Source organism: Mustela nigripes, chromosome 3 (assembly GCF_022355385.1).
Source record: "Mustela nigripes isolate SB6536 chromosome 3, MUSNIG.SB6536, whole genome shotgun sequence".
In the NCBI taxonomy this organism is placed as follows: Eukaryota; Metazoa; Chordata; class Mammalia; order Carnivora; family Mustelidae; genus Mustela; species Mustela nigripes.
This window is the reverse complement of record NC_081559.1, coordinates 186,619,421-186,636,294: the sequence shown is the minus strand read 5'-3', so window position 1 is coordinate 186,636,294 and position 16,874 is coordinate 186,619,421. Positions and strand designations below refer to the sequence as shown.

General features: G+C 43.7%; 1 protein-coding gene across 2 annotated transcripts in view; it reads left to right on the top strand.

Moving 5' to 3' along the window:
* The window catches only part of ASAP1 (ArfGAP with SH3 domain, ankyrin repeat and PH domain 1), a 349,235-nt gene that overhangs the window by 229,740 nt on the left and 102,621 nt on the right, over positions 1 to 16,874 (top strand). For both annotated transcript variants that reach the window (XM_059395173.1, XM_059395172.1), the window contains exon 6: positions 16,338 to 16,412. In XM_059395173.1, coding sequence (XP_059251156.1) covers positions 16,338 to 16,412 — 75 coding nt within the window. The remainder of the gene's footprint in view (positions 1 to 16,337; positions 16,413 to 16,874) is intronic.

Sequence of the window (16,874 nt, the reverse complement as noted above, 5' to 3'; positions counted from 1 at the left end):
ATGTCTTTAATATGTGTGTGGCGAGGTTTTAAGTGCACAGTCTTTTATGGGAATTACCTCTCATGGCCTTTGGTTCACAGCATATATTTCATAGATAGTAGCATTTTTTTAATTATTAGAAATAGTTCTTTAGTTGATCTGCCAGTCTCCTATGAATTCATCCATCCTCTAGTGAAAGAAGCCTTCATAACAAAAGCCAGCTCCAGACATAACAAATTATTTGTTGAGGGGCACCTGTGTGGCTCCGTCAGTTAAGCGTCTGCCTTCGGCTCAGGTTGTGATTCCAGAGTCCTGGGATCCAGTCAGTGGAGTCTCTTCCCCCGCTGTCCCTCACGCCATCTCTGTCAAATAAATTTTTAAAAATTTAATTTAAAAAAAAAGTACTTGTTATTTCTGGATTATAAACTGTTGCTTGCTTCCATGCCTTTGTACCTTCCATTCTTTCTTTTTTTTATTATCATCAGGGTTAACATTTTTTTTAAAGATTTTATTTTTTTATTTGACAGAGAGAGACAGCAAGAGAGGGTATACAAGCAGGGGAAGTAGGAGAGGGAGAAGCAGGCTTCCTGCCTAGCAGGGAAGCCTGGTAGGTAGGTAGTCAACATATTAATGATACGATATTCATGACTACCCCTAGGTAGTCAACATATTAATGATAAAGGCTTTCTTTACAGTGCAGTTTCCTTGTCAAAAAGGGGGGAAAGGAAGAAGAAAAAGAAAGGATGATCTTTTAGAGTTTTAGCTGTTTCAAAGTATTTTTGTCATTCATTTGGTTAAATATACAGAACCAAAATTATGTTCAGTCTCTTTATTTTTAAGTCATTGCAAAGAAAGCAATAAAGTTATCACTTGCTAAACACTGCCAGGTCTGCTCTCCTGCCAGCATCCCGTCATTGCCTGTGATCCAGGGAAAGAAAGTAGGGAATCAACAGAGGATTGCATCCACTTACTTAATCACCAAACCACAAAATGGGACGGGAAAGGAGTAACTGGTGGATTGAAGTAGATTCTCAGAGGGTAAGGAAACCTATTTGAACCATACCCCCCAAGACCCGCAATGTAGGATCAGTTTTAGAAAATATATATAAAACCTCTTTTAAAAGGATGTGCCTGGAAGGATCTTGGTCTAGCCAGGACGGTCCACACCTTCTCTTCCCCGAGCCCTTAGACAGCTCTGTTGCTTGCAGAAGAGCCTCAGTCCCCTTTAACAGTTAGAGGACACTTATTGCCTCAGACCTGTTGAAGCAAAGGAAAGATTGCTCCAGCTGCAGAGCATTTCCTGTTTGCAATCTCTGACTGCGGGGTATGTGGTCGAGTTAAGGATTTATTTTTAATTTTTCTTCTTTTCTTCCCCCTCAAATGAGAACAGCAAAGGAGCATGCAGGTTGGATCTACATTTATAGCTGACCAGTTATTTCTCACATCCTTCTTTGAAATGCTGAAACATGGGGAGAGCAGGAGTATGGTCAGCAGTCAGCTGGCGGCCCTGGGTTATAGAATACATCGCAGCAGCCGTATCCCCTTGCAGAAGGTGTTCGTCGTTGGAAGGGCTTAACATTGGATCTGCCAGGCGTCCCTTCGTGTCTTCGCTGGTAGTTGATATCGTGAGACCTTTCATGAAATGAGATCTATCCACGAGGGCAAGAGGGAGGTTTTCTTTTCCTCTCCTCTTGTAATAAAAGTTGTGCATGTTTACTGTAAAAATTTGAGAAATATGGAAAAATTTAAAATAAAGATCAGTATATAATTCTAACTTCCATTAATACTAATAATACACTATGTCCTTTGAAACAACTTTATGGATTTATACAAAGAGCAGCTGATAAAATTCAGAATTTTACAGATTCAGAGTGGTGGCAGGATGCATATGCCATGTATTATAGAACACCCCTCCCTCTCCCCCCTCCCCCTGCCTCATGATTTTTCAGGCAGGTCCATCCTCATAATTAAACACAATCTGTTTATTCCAGTGAAACAGGTGAACATTTATGTGAAGTGAGGTGAAGACTCAGAGTCCCACCTCAGTTCAGGTCCAAGCTTACCACCACATGAATCAGGTTAGAGCAGGTTTTGCTGCTAAATGAGTTTTAGAAAAAACAAACTTGGGGTCCCAGGATGGCTCAGTCAGTTACGTTTCCAACTCTTGGTTTTGATCTCAGGGTCGTGAGATCGAGCCCTGCATTGGGCTCTGTGCTCAGTGGGGAGTCTACTTGAGATTCTCTCTCTCTCCCCCTCCCCCTCCCCACTCATGCTCATGCTCTCTGTCTCTCTAAAATAAATAAGTCTTTTTTAAAAAAAAATTTAAATAAAACTTGTTTTATACATAGACATTGTAAACTTAAAGCCTGTTTGCTCTCTAGGACTATACAAATAAAATTGCAAAATTACTTTAACAGTCTACATAGTATATTTCAAGGTATAACTAAGCTCTAATTGATTCCCTGTATAGAATTTGAATTTTATACTCATTAATCCAGGGGTAGCTTATCTTAGATACATCCAGTATTCAAAAAACCTGTGGTATCCCTGCGGCCTAACTTAAAAAACGGTTTACCATTCCTTTGGCTTTTTTGCATTAAAAACATTGTAAAAAGGAAGTTCGGATAATGCCTTTTAGCAGAATTGCATGCAGTGAGTAACAGTCTTCATTTAAAATGTGTTTGTGGTTGTCCAGCGTTACTCCACTTGAAACAGACTCACAGCATCGCAACGCTAGCAGAGACTTACATTTTACAACTGTGGTTCTATGAGAGGGAGGGAAAAGAAAAACTGGTCCCTTATTGGAGGAGAAAGTTTCGTTAGCCATAAGAGAGGACTGAATGTGGGGGAGAAAATCTCAGGTTGGCACAGGAATGCTTGGGATGTCCCCAACATTTGCTTATCAGTATTTCTCTAAAAGATAGAGCTGGCAGGGGACAGGAGATTAGAAGGGAGCAAGTAGAGTATTTGGTGAGTGCTACTGTTTCTGCCTCTTTGCACCTGACAGCAGCCCTACTAGGTAGTAACCATAATTATCTTTATGGAATAGTAGAGGAAACTGAGGCCCAGAGTGCTAGGTCAGAGCAAGCATTCAGACCTAAAAGGTCTACTCCAGAGCCCATGCTTTTAAGAAGTACACTGAATTGTGTCTCAAGGATGCGGGCATCATTTTGTGGACCTCATATAAAATTTACTTTTAACTTATTTAAGTAAAAAGGACTGATTTAAAGGGCAGCAAGTAAAACAGTGGCACAGACGCAGCAGGAGGAAGGCAAACACTGTTCTGAGGTAGCTAACAGCGTTCTGTCTGCATGAACTTGGTGCCAGAAGCCTCCAGAGCTGCTTTTCCAGGCCCAAATCTGGAGGCCCTTGTGAAAAGCAAATGCGGATATTTTCCTTTGTTTAGAGAGTTCTGCCAAACTCAGCCTCACACTCCCTCCTCTGACCTCTTCCACCGTTCCTTGATTTCTTATTTTCCATCCCAGGCCTGACCTCTTATCTGTATTCTGCTGTCCACCCACCTCCTCAGACTCAGTGTTCTCTTTTGAACTGGGTTTAGATTCCTCTTCAGGATGTTTCCTCTGCGTCTCTCCTCACCTCCACTTCCTGTAGTTTTTGGAGGAGGTGACCCACTCCAGATCCAGACTTTCGGGCAGGTACCACAGCCCAGCTAGGGCACCTTCTTCTGGGCTGTTGTCAGCCAGCACCAGGGACAGGGATTAGTGAGGGGGTGTGGCGGGGTTGGCATATACAAGCCAAGTGGATGCTTTGAGCTATGTACACCCTGTGCCGCTGTGTGGTGGCCCTTCTGGGCCCAGTGCGCCTGGCTCCCTCTGCCTGGGAACACGAAGATCAGAATCTGAGATGCCTTTTCCTAAGAGTTTTCCCTGAAACACTCATTCCATGCCGCCTTTGACAAGAGTTCTAGATTGAAAAGTACTCCATACTGCTTTTGGGGATTTACGGTGCATATTTGTGTATTAAAGGCTTGGAGACATCCTATTATTAAAGAGACCTGTCCAATTCCTTTTTTTTTTTTTTTTAACTCATTTGACTCCATACTTTCTTGTTGTATAAGAAACATTAACTTCCCATGGAACCACTTCAAGACATGCTGATTTAAATGTTTTCTGGACCAGGTGATTCATTTCGTATGTTGTGTTTAATTTTATTCCATTTCATATCTATTTCTTCTTTATATTTCAGTATGTAATTTCTGATTATTTAAGCTGGTTGCTTCTTTTCACTTTCTTTACACTTTGCCTCTTTCAGATTGTACCCTTTGGTGTCTTTTGGTACATCTAGGTTTAACTGTGAAGAAAGAGGCTGCTGATCTAGCCTTGAACTAGTAGCTTACATCTTCTACTAAATGTGAGTAGGCCCTTTTATTGACTGGCTGCCCAGCTGTGTTAAGCAATTGAAAGTTCAGAAAGCTGGCAGAAGTGCACGACTTTGAAGTTAGACAAAACTGAGTTCACTTTTCTGCTCCACCGATTCTCAAGCTGGGTCAGTAGAGGCGGAATCATTCATTCAGTTACTCACTCGTGCATTTACCCAGAAAGCAAAGATTTCAAGAAAGGCTTCCCAGAAGAGACACCTTGAACTAGGCCTTAAAATAATTAATAGATATTTATAAAACTATTCTCTTAGGTAGGCTTGCAGATGTGCTTTTTGTGAACTAGAAGCATTAAGCAGCATTAAGCATTGGTTGATACACTTGAAATGTATTTACTGATTTACTTATATCAAAAGATTTTATTGGGGCGCCTGGGTGGCTCAGTGGGTTAAGCCTCTGCCTTCTGCTCAGGTCATGATCTTGGGGTCCTGGGATCAAGCCCCACATTGGGCTCTCTGCTCAGTGGAGAGCCTGCTTCCCCCCCCCCCCTCTCTCTCTGCCTGTCTTTCTGCCTACTTGTGATCTCTCTCTGTCAAATAAATAAATAAAATCTTTAAAAAAAAAAAAAAGATTTTATTTATTTAGAGAGAGCGAGCAAGTTAGAGGACATAAGTGGGAGGGAAGGACAGAGGGAGAAGTAGACTCCCAGCTGAGCAGGGAGCAGGACGTGGGACTCGATCCCAGGACCCTGGGATCATGACCTGAGCCTAAGGCAGACATCCAACCCACTGAGCCACCCTGGCACCCCGATACACTTGATATTTAGAGAGTAAGGTCAAAGTCTGTACTTCAGGGTTTCGTTTTTTGGTTTTGTTTGTTTTAAAAGATTTATTTATTTATTTATTTATTTTGCGTGTGAGTAGGGGAAGGGGCCGAGGGAGAGAGGAAGAGAGAGAATCTCAAGTAGACTCCAACAGTGGGGAGCCCAACATGGGCCTCAGTTTCATGACTATGAGATCATGACCTAAGCCAAAATAAGGAGTCAGACACTCAACCTACTAAGGCTTTCAGGAGCCCCTGTTTTTTGGGTTTTTTGTTTGTTTTTGTTTCTTTGGGGTTTTTTTGTTTGTTTGTTTTGGGGTTTAAGTAAAGACTTTCTAAATTGTGGTCTTGACTTAGCCAGCATTTGCTGAATACTCTGTTCCGGGCTCTGTGCTAGGCTTGGCTGTCACTTTCTGTTTAAGAGACTGCTTGTACAGACTGTTTTAATAGTTAACACTAAAGTACTACTTCATTTTATAGGAAAAGAGGGACATGGGGAGGGAACCAGGTATTTTAGACTTCCTGTTTTTTGCTGCCTGCAAATAGAAAAACTTTTTTCCCCCTTCTTTGGTTTCCTGGCAGCAGCTGGCATCACCGGCACAATACCCAAGAAGATTCTTTTTCTTCAAGGCTGACTTACAAATGTATCAAGTGGTGGTGAATATTACAGCCACATTTAGGTAAATTATCTGGATTCTAACCTTTTCAGTGAGGGTCAAGCTTTGCATGTGGCTATGTCATAGCAATGAGGTTTGTCCGAGGTGCAGTTACTGCTAATTGGAGAGTTTTCATTGAGGATCCCATGAGGGGAAGCACAACATACAGACCAAGGAGACAGAGTAGGGCAGTCCAGGCAAGGGAGCAACACCCCCCTCTCCCCTGTTTTCCTGGCAGTTAAATGAAGACAGTGTCTACAAGGAGGTGTTGCCTTCTCCTCCTGTGAGGGTACGCAGTGAGCCCCGAGTGCTTGCACAGTTATTGTACTACATTTTAAAATTTGTTAGGAAGATGCTAAGTAAAAGTTTTTGATTATCAAACATACACTGTGTGATAAAGATGTTCAGTGAAGGCAAGGAAAATAGAATTTGATGTCACCTACAGTATGGTTTTGTTCTGGTTTAAACATAGCAAATTGTAGATGACATGCATGGAAATGAAATTAAGGGTCTGAAAGTCGATCATGAACCAGTCGATCGATGCTTTCAAGCACAGTAGGGAAATCCTTAGAGTCGAGACATCCTTTTTTTAGACAAAGGCCTAGCTACCTGGGCCTTTCTTCCTTTTGCTTTCCCATTTATCTTGGGCTTATAAGTCGTAACTACTCACCTTTTTCTTGCAGTTATCCTCAAATGAAATCAGATGCTGCACCTAATGTAAGGCTTAATAGTGCTTTCATTTTCCCTCTTGATGTAGGAGATGATGTTAAATCTAACCCCTCATTTGCTTAAATTGAATTAGACAAAATATTATTGCATTATTTTACGTTAAGGAATTCTCATGTTCCCAGTACGCTTATATCTTCCTGTTTCTCTCTGTGCAACTTGCAGGAAAACTGTGTTTTCTGCTTAAATTCAGTCTTGTCAGTTCCTGATGCCTCTAGCATATGGTGTAATTTGGGTCCCCCTCTGCCTTAGGTCTTCCCCAGATCACCCAGAGCATTCACTCCTGTGCTCTTTGTGGTAATTATGGCTGAGACCTTTAGACAGGTGACTTCCAGTTTTGACTGTAGGCTTTCCCTTCTCTAAAGGAGTTTGGTTTTCCCTCTGCTTTAGACAACCCTTCCTGTAAAGCTGATGCCATCACACGTAGAGAGCTTGTTTGAGCACGGTAGTTGGGTGCCCCCTCAGGGTGTCTGATTAACTAGGATTGAAGACTTCACTTCTAACAAGTTCTGGATGATGCAAACACTAGGGGTCCGAGGACCATACTTGGTAAGGGAAGGATGGTCATTCTGGACAGAGATACAGAATTCCCAGTGTTACAGAGAAGGTGCAATGTTTCCTGCCAGATTCACTCCTTGATTCATGACTTTTACTTTTATTCTGGTTTCTATCTTGTATTAGTCAGTCACAGAACAAGTTGAATGAGAAATAGGCTGCTGGTTGATTATATCGCCCTCTTGTGTTTCTGTGTCCTGTTCTTTTTTAAATTGTGTTAATGTTAGTCGCCATAAAATACATCATTAGTTTTTGATGCATTGTTCCAAGATTCATTGTTTGCGTACAACACCCAGTGCTCCATGCAGTCCGCGCCCTCCGTAATACCCACCACCAGGCTCACCCATCTCCCCATCCCCCTCCCCTCCAAACCTCTCAGTTTGTTTCTCAGACTCTACAGTCTCTCATGCTTCATCTCTCCATCCGATTTGCCTCAGTTCACTTTTCCTTTCCTTCTTCTAATGTCCTCCGGGTTATTCTTTATGTCCCACAAGTAAGTGAAACCATCTGTGTCCTATTTCATTTTAATATTCCAAATACAAAAATAATGCCAGTTCATTGTCAAAAACAAAATACAGGGGAAAACGCTGAAATAAAAATCACCAGCAGTCTTACAATCCACCATTTCTGGGTTGAGATAGACCTATCTGTATCTTCTAATCCTTTTCCTATTTATAAATCTTATTATCATAGGGCTACTTATTGCCATAACTTTTTATCCATATTGGTTTCATACTATAGCACTATTTGATAACCTGATTTTTCACCTTTTTTATATATTTTGAAGATGTTTTCTGATTTTGTAAAGCACTGTAGCCTCAGACCTTTGCTTAATTGGAAGCATATAGCCTCTTAACACAGAGCTACTGTTGTTGAGATGGGGTAGGGAGCCTCGAGCCTCCCCTGCAGTCAGTGACTATCCCCCACTGCAGCGTCTGCACAACCCCTTGGCAGTGTCCGTGTCTTCATTTCTGACAGCTCTGTAGAATGCCCATCGTTTATTCACCCAGTCTCCTGTGCTGAACATCTCCAGTGTTGCCATGTACTTACCTTTGAGAACAAGTCGAGGGCATCATTTAGAATTTCTGCATGTGCGCTGGCAATTGATTATTTCGATGTTGGAGCTCATTACCGTGTGAATTCAGGGTGCGTATCTTTATTTCTCCTTCCTTCAGTATTGTTTGAGTCAGTTAGGAAATGGAGAGAAAATGCCTGGAGCCCAGGACCCTGGTAGGTCCTCTCTGTTCTTGCTCTTGTCAGGTTAAGAAGATCACTTTCTTGAGATCTTTCAGATTTTCTCAAAAGGTTCTGTTTATATTATGCCAGAAATTTTATAGTAGACATTATAGACAATATAAAACTATCTAGGGTTTTGATAGGAACTGTGAACGGACCCTTCTAACTCTTCAGCATCACTTCAGAACTGCTTAGTTACTGTTTTGCGACTTTGTTGGAGGTAGGGGGATGGGGCCACATCCTGCTTGTGAGACAGCGAGAGCATCTCCTTCTGGCTGTTCTCACCCAGTTGGTCTGGATTTTTTTTCTGGTGCATTCAGTTGTATCTTAGTAGCTCATTTTAAGCTGTAAGAGTGCTATACCCAGAGGGTATATTACAGACCTTGTAGTTTTATCAGTGACAGAAATGAGAAGTGACCAGCCTGTACCCACAGCACCAGGTGGAGGCAAGTTCAAATCTAAAACACCGTTCTTCCCCAGTTGTCAAACCAAGTCTGGCAGCTGCTGAATGAAAGGTACCCTCGGTCTGTCACCCCCAGCCGTATCCTGAGGGCAGTTCTAATCTCCTGTCCTTCTCTTAAAAGTACCCCCACCTCACTGCCTTATACTCTGGAAGTGCAGAGTGCTCCAGGAAGACCAAAATTGGCCCAGATTCTGTAACAATTTTGAGCCTCAGAACAGTTCTCCCAGGCATGGAGAGGAACCCATTTGTTCAGCCATTCACTCCATCAACAAGCATTTTATTTGACAGGCCTGTGCTGTCCTAGGGGTTTGATATAACACGGGTAGGCAAAACAGCCATAGCTCCTGCCTTCAAGAAGCTTTGCTCCAGACAGTGAAGAAACAATCAAGTGCTTCTAAAATGTTCTGTGCTTTGAAAGGGAGCCTCTTCTGCCTCATTAAGATTAATTTCGCAGGCAGGAGATATCTATGTAGAGTGGGTCAGGACCTCCTGAAGAGGAGGCATGAAGACTAGATAGAATAGGAGTCTCTGCCCATAGCTGAAGGAGAGTGGTCCAGGCTCAAGGTAAAGCATGTGCGGGGGGCGGGGCGGGGGGGACCTTGATGGATTAAGAACCAGAAGAAAGGCTAGCATGGTTGTTGGTCAGTGGGAACAGGTAGGGGGTTCCCTGACAGGTTGCCAGGGCCAGACTTAAACTGGGAGGTTAGATTTGAATCCAGGTCCATGAGAAGCCGTTGATGGATTTTTGAGCAGGAGAGTGATAGGATCTGAGAGTTGAATAGGAGGACTCAGGAAGTGAGAATGGAGTCAGTAAAAATGTTAATTAAAAACCTAACCGGCTGCTTCCTCACTGTTTGACTTTGGGCAAGTTACTTAACCCCTCTGAGCCTGTTTCCTCATTAATTGGGTGACACCAGGAATCATCTTACTGAGTTGTTGTGAGCAGTAACTTTAGATAACATATGTTAAACACAGTACCATCTGTCATGTTAATAAATCTAATTCAGGCTGCTCTGCCTGGATTAGAGCATGGTATATAATAGGACGCATTACCTTACAGTTTGTAGAGACTGCCTTGTAGAATGAGGCAGGGAAACAACCATAAAACCTACCATTGGAGAGAATTTGGTGCCATATGAAGGACATTTGGGAGTGCTCTGACCCTCCACCCCAGCCTCAAAAGACCTAGTCTGGTATCCAAAATACTAATAACTATATTTTCTCCACCACTGCCACTAGCTTTTCAAATGTGAGAAAGTAAACCTAGTTACATTTTATTAAGAGTCTATGTTGTGAGGCATTTCACGTGCATAGCGCCCAGTATCTGTTCTGCAACACCCTTAGCAGGTGGCCTTCTCATTCCCACAATAAGCAAGGAGACCAAGTCTCTAAGAGGCTGCATGACTTGTCCAAGGACACACCTCACTAAGTGTGTGTCGCCTGCTTGACCAGGACCCTGGGCCCTGGCAGCTGTAAAGCGTAAACTGTTACAAATGTGTGAGCAGTGGGTGAGGTGGGAACATTAACTCTCATCTCTGTTGGATTTGTAAGTGCCCTTGACCTGTGACCAGTGTTCTTTGTTTCCCCTTAATGCATATGCAACCAAATACAGTTAAAGCTTGGTTCAGTGGGTCATTCATAGCTTAGTAACTGTCCATTCATGTGTGTAAGTATAGCTTGGTCTTCAAAACATTCTGATAATCCGCAGGAAGATAGTGCTGTGGACAGCTGTGACTTTGACATTAGCCCTGGGTTGGGGTTTGACCCCTCCACTTGATGCTCTGGGTTTGAGCATGTGACTTAACACGTGGGGGATATCAGGGGCTTCCCATGAAGCAGCACAGGTGGAGGCCTAGGACCCTGCGGCTTGCAGCAAAGCAGGAGCTTCGCAGTGTCCGCTCTCCCTGATGCTGCCCCACCAGCCTGGGCTAGTTGAGGAAGAGGCCAGGACACCCATTTTAAAATCAGAAAATCGAGGCAGTAAGGTTAACAGTTTGCCCAGAGTCACCGAGGCCAGCAGAAGTGAGCGGCCACATGGCCTCTGAGCTTCTCAGCTCCTGCTGAGAACTCTTCCCTGTGTATCGTGACAGCCTGGAAACAGCCTGACCACAGGGGGCCGTGAAGGAGTTAACACACTAGACAGAATACCTCATTTATTTCAGGGAATCGGCGACTGAGCTGCTGGGAGCTGGCTCATTATTTTAATTGGATTTTCCAATGCATTGAGCAAGTCAGCAGATTTGCATTAACCTTACTTTTAGGGAAACTGTTTCTGTCTGTAGAGAGGAAGGAGAGAGAACCAGTGGGCAGCAGAGAAGGAATGTCAGAATTAACTCGGGATGGCAAAGCAAGCCCGTTCTGTCCTCCTTAACTGATACGGTGCCATGTGCATTGGGCATCCTAAGGGCACCACGTATAGCACTGTGCTCTTACTCAGGTGCTGCTGAGTCACTGGCCCCTCTGCCCGTGCTCCCGGGGGGCAGCAGGGAGCACCCTGGGGCCGCCAGAAGCCATAGGGCCTCGTGGTGACCTGCAGCTGCTTCCTTGCTCCTGCTCTGGGCCCTGGTCAGTTAGGGGACAAAACAGATAACATGCCTCCCCTTAACTAAGAAGCATACCATCTAGAGAGGAAAGATAGGTGATACATTAGCAGAGAAATAACAAAATCATTTCATTTTGTGGTAAATGAACCATTCTAAAGGGGTTTTAAAAAATCAGAGCAGATACGTAGAGGAAAGCTGATGGCGAAGTCCTCTCTCCCGTCTGGGATTACATGTTCTGTGTGTATGACGTTTGGTAGGGTCTACCAAGTGGTAAGGAATACGTGGTTATTTTGATCAAAACCAGTATTAAACTACAGTTTGTTTGCTTAAACAAGCCACTTTTGCATAATGAAAGGATAGCCCTCAGCCGCCTCCTGTCTTTATTACAAATTTCTGGTTGGGCTTGATGCATATATTTGCGGGGGACGTTTCCTCTTCGTAAGGAAGGAAACAGACAGCAGTTTGTTTGGAAAGCAGATACATTTACCACACGCAGATATCATTTCTGAAAGGGTGTTAATGTATTTGCTTAAGAAAGTGGAAAAAGAGGTGCTTTTAGAAAGCTGTCCTTCATCCTGTGCTGTCGTGACTCGTGTGAAGAGCTTAACATTAATTCAACTTGATCACTTAAGGAAAGGAAATAGATTGGAACTTGAGTAAATGGGAATGGGATAATCGATAGAATTTTAGTAAAATTAATGGGAAATAATGGTTTACTAGATTTGAAAGCCTTTTTAAAAATCCATTGAGAATAATGAAGATGATACAGGAAGGCGGCTGTCCACTCGTTTTATTGCTGTGATCACGTCCTTGCGGTTGCCCTAAAGATGGTTTCGTTACACATCAGATTCCAAGCCTTGCTCAGGCCATAGGAGGGATTCCTGAAAGGACTGGAAAAATAAAAAAGCAGGAGAATCACAGAATCCTACAACTGTCAAGTCATGTAATCCATCTCTGTCACAGAGCAATACCTTCAAATATTGGAGAAAAATAGATCTTTTCATTGAGATCTTCAGGGAAAGAAATTTTGTTTGGCCCATCAATAAATATTTCTTAAAAGTTGCCCTTTCTTGAGATTAGTTTGTCTTCTTTTTGACTTTTCCTCTGTGTCTTCATAACAGGTAGTTACTATTCGCTTTGTATTTAAACCAGTCTCCTTTGGGGGCACCTGGCTGTCTCAGTCGCTTAAACATCCTATTCTTGATTTCACTTCAGGTCGTGATCCCAGGGTCCTGAGATGGAGCCCCATATTGAGCCCCGTGCTCAGTGGGGAGTCTGCTTGAGATTCTCTTTCTCGCTTTTCTGTATGCCCCTCCTTGCTACTAGCACTTTCTTTCGAGCTCTCTCTGATAAATAAATAAATAAAATCTTTAAACAACAACAAAAACCAGTCTCCTTTGCCAGTTTTTGCAGCTGAACCTGATTTTTCCTGGGACGTAAGGTGGGGAAAGAATAAGTTTCAAATTTTTTTTTTCCTGGGGCCTTTCTTAGGCTCATCACTAGGAAGATTCTGAATTCATAATACATGATGTTTGGCCTTCTTGGTTTCTTATCAGCTCCCAAGAGTATATGTGTGGATAACCACAAAGAAATTCTTAATTCTTGGGGTTTTCCACCAGTGCGGCTGGGGCCCACCTTCCCCTGCCCCAGGCCTGACCACAGTGGCTGCACCGGCAGCTTACAGCGGGAGTCTGGTGTGTGGTCAGTACTTCGCTTCTGAGGGACTTTTCCTTCCGAGCAACTCCCACATTCAGTACTAACCACAGAGTTTCATAATTCTTTCATTGTTTTGTTGTTAATACAGCCTTCACACCAAGGTGGCAATGACATTAATGTATGTTTTTTCCCTGCTCCATTTCACAACAGATTTGAGGCATTGGTGGAAACCCTGATGTAGGACTGAGTTAAAAATGTTTTATGATCTCTGTCCTCTCATTTTGTGTTTTAGAATTTTTCCTTTTTGTTTGTTTGTTTGTTTGTTTGAATAAACAATACAGTACATGGTACAAAGAAATGCTTTTCATGCAGAAGGGTCCACAGTAAAAGGTTCTTCTGCCACTTCCCCCTTACACACGCAGTCTCTGTCTCTGCAGCAGTTTATTCTGTATGCTTCCAGCAGTCATGTAAACATGAACCCATTTTTTTTAATTCTTTTTTTTTTTTTTAAGTTTTATTTACTTATTTAATCTCTGTACCCAGCATGGGGGGTGAATGGACAACTCTGGGATCAAGAGTCGTGTGCCTCTCCCACTGAGCCAGCCAGGTGTCCCTGTTCTTTTTATACAAAACTCTGTATGCTGTGAATACTGTTTTACACTTTGCTTTATCACATAACAATTCATCTTGGAGATATTTCCGAAGCTAGACGTAAAGAACTTCCTCATTTATGTGGCTATTGTTTAGAACTGGCGTAATTTATTTGACTAGTTCCCCAGTTCCCTATTTGACTACTTCCCTAAGCTCTGCCTCAGTATAAATGGTCCTAGGGGCGCCTGGGTGGCGGCTCAGTTGGTTAAGCACCTGACTCGACTTCAGCTTAGGTTGTGATCTCAAGGCTGTGGGATCAAACCCCACGTCAAGCGCCGTGCTCAGTGGCAAGTCTACCTGAGATTCTCTCTTGCTCTTCCTCTGCCCCTCCCCCCACTCTCGCTCTCTAAAATAAATAAATCTTTTAAAAGAATTAAAAAAAAATAAACAGTCCTACAGAGAAGAACCTTATACTCACGTGATTCTGTATTTCCTTCACTCTACAAATACTGTGCACCTGCTCTGTGCTAGGCAGTGTTCTAAGTTCTGGAAATAAGACAGTGGGCATCCATCCAGACCCTGCTCTCAGGGAGCTTGCATTCAAATTGAGGATGCAGCACACACATGAGGAAACAAATACAGATGGAAGTGTGAGGGACGGTAAATGTTTTGAAGAAAATAATGTAAGGTTGTCTACGACCTGAGGAAGGATAGAGACTGGCCTGAGTGGTGGAGGATGGGTGGGCCCCTGCCTCACTTCCCACCCCCCACACACACTCCGGAGACCCACAGGACAGTGGGATGCAGGAGGCTTGTATTTCAGCAGTGAGCTTGCTGAGAACTCAGAGCAAAATGTTACTACAGCTATTCATCGGTGGCAGGGAGTGAGTCCTGTTAATCCTTAGTTTTCCCATCTCATACCCAAGGCCAGTGGTTTTCAACTTTTTCTTTATTATTACCTGCAAACTGCCTTTACTTTTTTTTTTTGATATTTTAATTTTAAGTAATCTCTATACCCAGCTTGGGGCTTGAACTCACAACCTCAAGATCAAGTCACACACTCCACCAACAGACTGTTTTTTAACTAATCACTTCCCTTGTGAGGTTTTAATATAACAGATATACTCTATAGATCAAGTTTCTGTACTTGGGTCCCTTGGAGAGCCACAGCCATTAGAATATCTAAGATGTTTCTCACCCCACTTCCCAGGAACCAAGGCTGTCGACCTCACAGAATGCAGACTGTGAATCTGCAGCTCTCTTGCTGTTGGCACTTGCCAGCCAGGCAGTTTCCCTATGTGGGGTTAGTGAAATTGCATACAGAATTTTCGTGGTTTCAGAATCTCTTTGTCTTTGAAAGAAGAAAGAGAGAGTTGGCTGTTTTTGATCCAGGCTGTCTGGTGGTGTGTGCCCTGGACAACTAACCTGGTGTGTTAATGGGTGGCCAAGGAGGGCAGAGCTAGGATGACAAGCTTCTGGAAGCCCCAGATGAGAGCAGTAGACAGGAGTCGGCAGAAGGTGTCCCTTCTGCTCCACATGGCCGTATTCTTATTTCTTACTTAACATCCCTTTGGACTTTAAAAATAAACCTGTATTCAACCCTTCCTAGGTGTGCAGGAACCCGCTAGCACTCGTCGGGTATAATGACTAACCCATCACAGCAGCCGTCTGCCGTGGGTGGTAGCATCTCGAGTCATAGATGTGGTTCAGAGGGTCCTGCTCAGAGCCTCCAAGTGTCAGCCCAGGTCCTTCTCTCCACTTTCTCCTTCCACCTCTGGATAGCACTTGGAGTGTCCAGATGGGGTAGAGTCAGTTGCATACCATGACCTCCTCTGTCCCTGGGATGTGAGGTGTCTCAAGCCAGGAGGTGTTTTATTCACCTTTACCTAGCCAGCCACTAGCATGGTGGGTGTCACAGAGCAGGTACGTGATGATGATCGATGGAAGGGTGGGTGGCTGGCCGGCTGACTGGCATGACAAATGAGTACACGGCTTACCCAGGAGTCACTTCGTTTCCTGGGTGGGGGAACCCACCAACTTTCCCACCTGTAACCTGGTTCTGCAGGCCCCTGCCATCTTGGTCCCACACAACTAACCCTGATTTCCCCAAGGTGCTAGGAGTCTCCTTGACTCTTTATGACTGTCTTTTATACCATCTTAAAATCAAGGAGACGCAGACCACTGCCTTGGAACAGTGAAAACCGTGCACCCTTGCTCTAGATTGGGCTTCCTGAATATCTTATCTTCTTAACGGATCTGGGCACAGAGAGGATGCAGTGAGTAGGACAGTTGAGGTCCCTGTCTTCATTGAGATTATGTCCTGGTGGAGGACAGAGAATATACATATAAACCAGGGAATTTCAGAGAGTGACAGAGGCCATAGAAACATCTGAAATGGAGTGGTACAAGCCATTTGGGTAGTTCTCTTCTTCTTCTTCTGACAGAGGCTGTTGAAGAAGAGTCAAATTAAGGTCAGCCGTGTCACAGGAGAACAATGACAGGTCTATAGATGATTTGAGGAATTGTTCACGAAGGTGCACCTTTGTTGCCATTTGGTCATCCAGAGCCCGGGCTCCCAGCTCTCTGTTCATGTGCTGGAGGGGAAGCTGGTCTTGCCAGCCTGCTTCAGGGCGGTCCCTGGGGTCTGTAAGCTGGTGCACGAAAGCCCTTTCGCAGAGCCTGGTGTGTGCAAGGCGCTCAGTCAAGAGTAGCTGATTCTGTTACTCTGTATGCACTTCTCTTTTAACCATTTCCCCCTTTGCTTTGCTTTCCAGCTCCAGGGCCTGAGCCACAATGTGATCTTCACCTTGGACTCCTTGTTAAAAGGAGACCTGAAGGGAGTCAAAGGAGTAAGTGTTCAGAAATTTGATTTTCATTTTAACCGGAAGGGATTGATTTTTTTTTTCTTTTAAGATCATAATGGTACTTGTATTTGAAAGGCACTCTGAATACTTTTAGCATTAAAAAAAAAGTACTTGGAAGATGATCATTAAAAAGATGTGCCACTTCACATCGTGTTATTGACTGAGGAATACGATGAGGCAGTTTCCAGAATATGGGTGAGAGCCTCCGTGGGTACGGGCAGTCTGTGCTGAGTCTTCGCCACATCAGCAGCAACCCTCAGCCCCAGCCTTTCCTGGCCGCCAGGTCCTGCTTCCTGTGGGTCCCTGGGAAGCTCGCCTTTCCGGCCTAGGCAAGCTTCTTACAGGTGATGGGTGCTGTGCTGCTCCCTGAGCTTCTGAGTTAAGCTTCACACACCCTGTAAAGGAAAGCACTTTTGCTGAGATGTTCTTTCAGAATTATTTATTTGC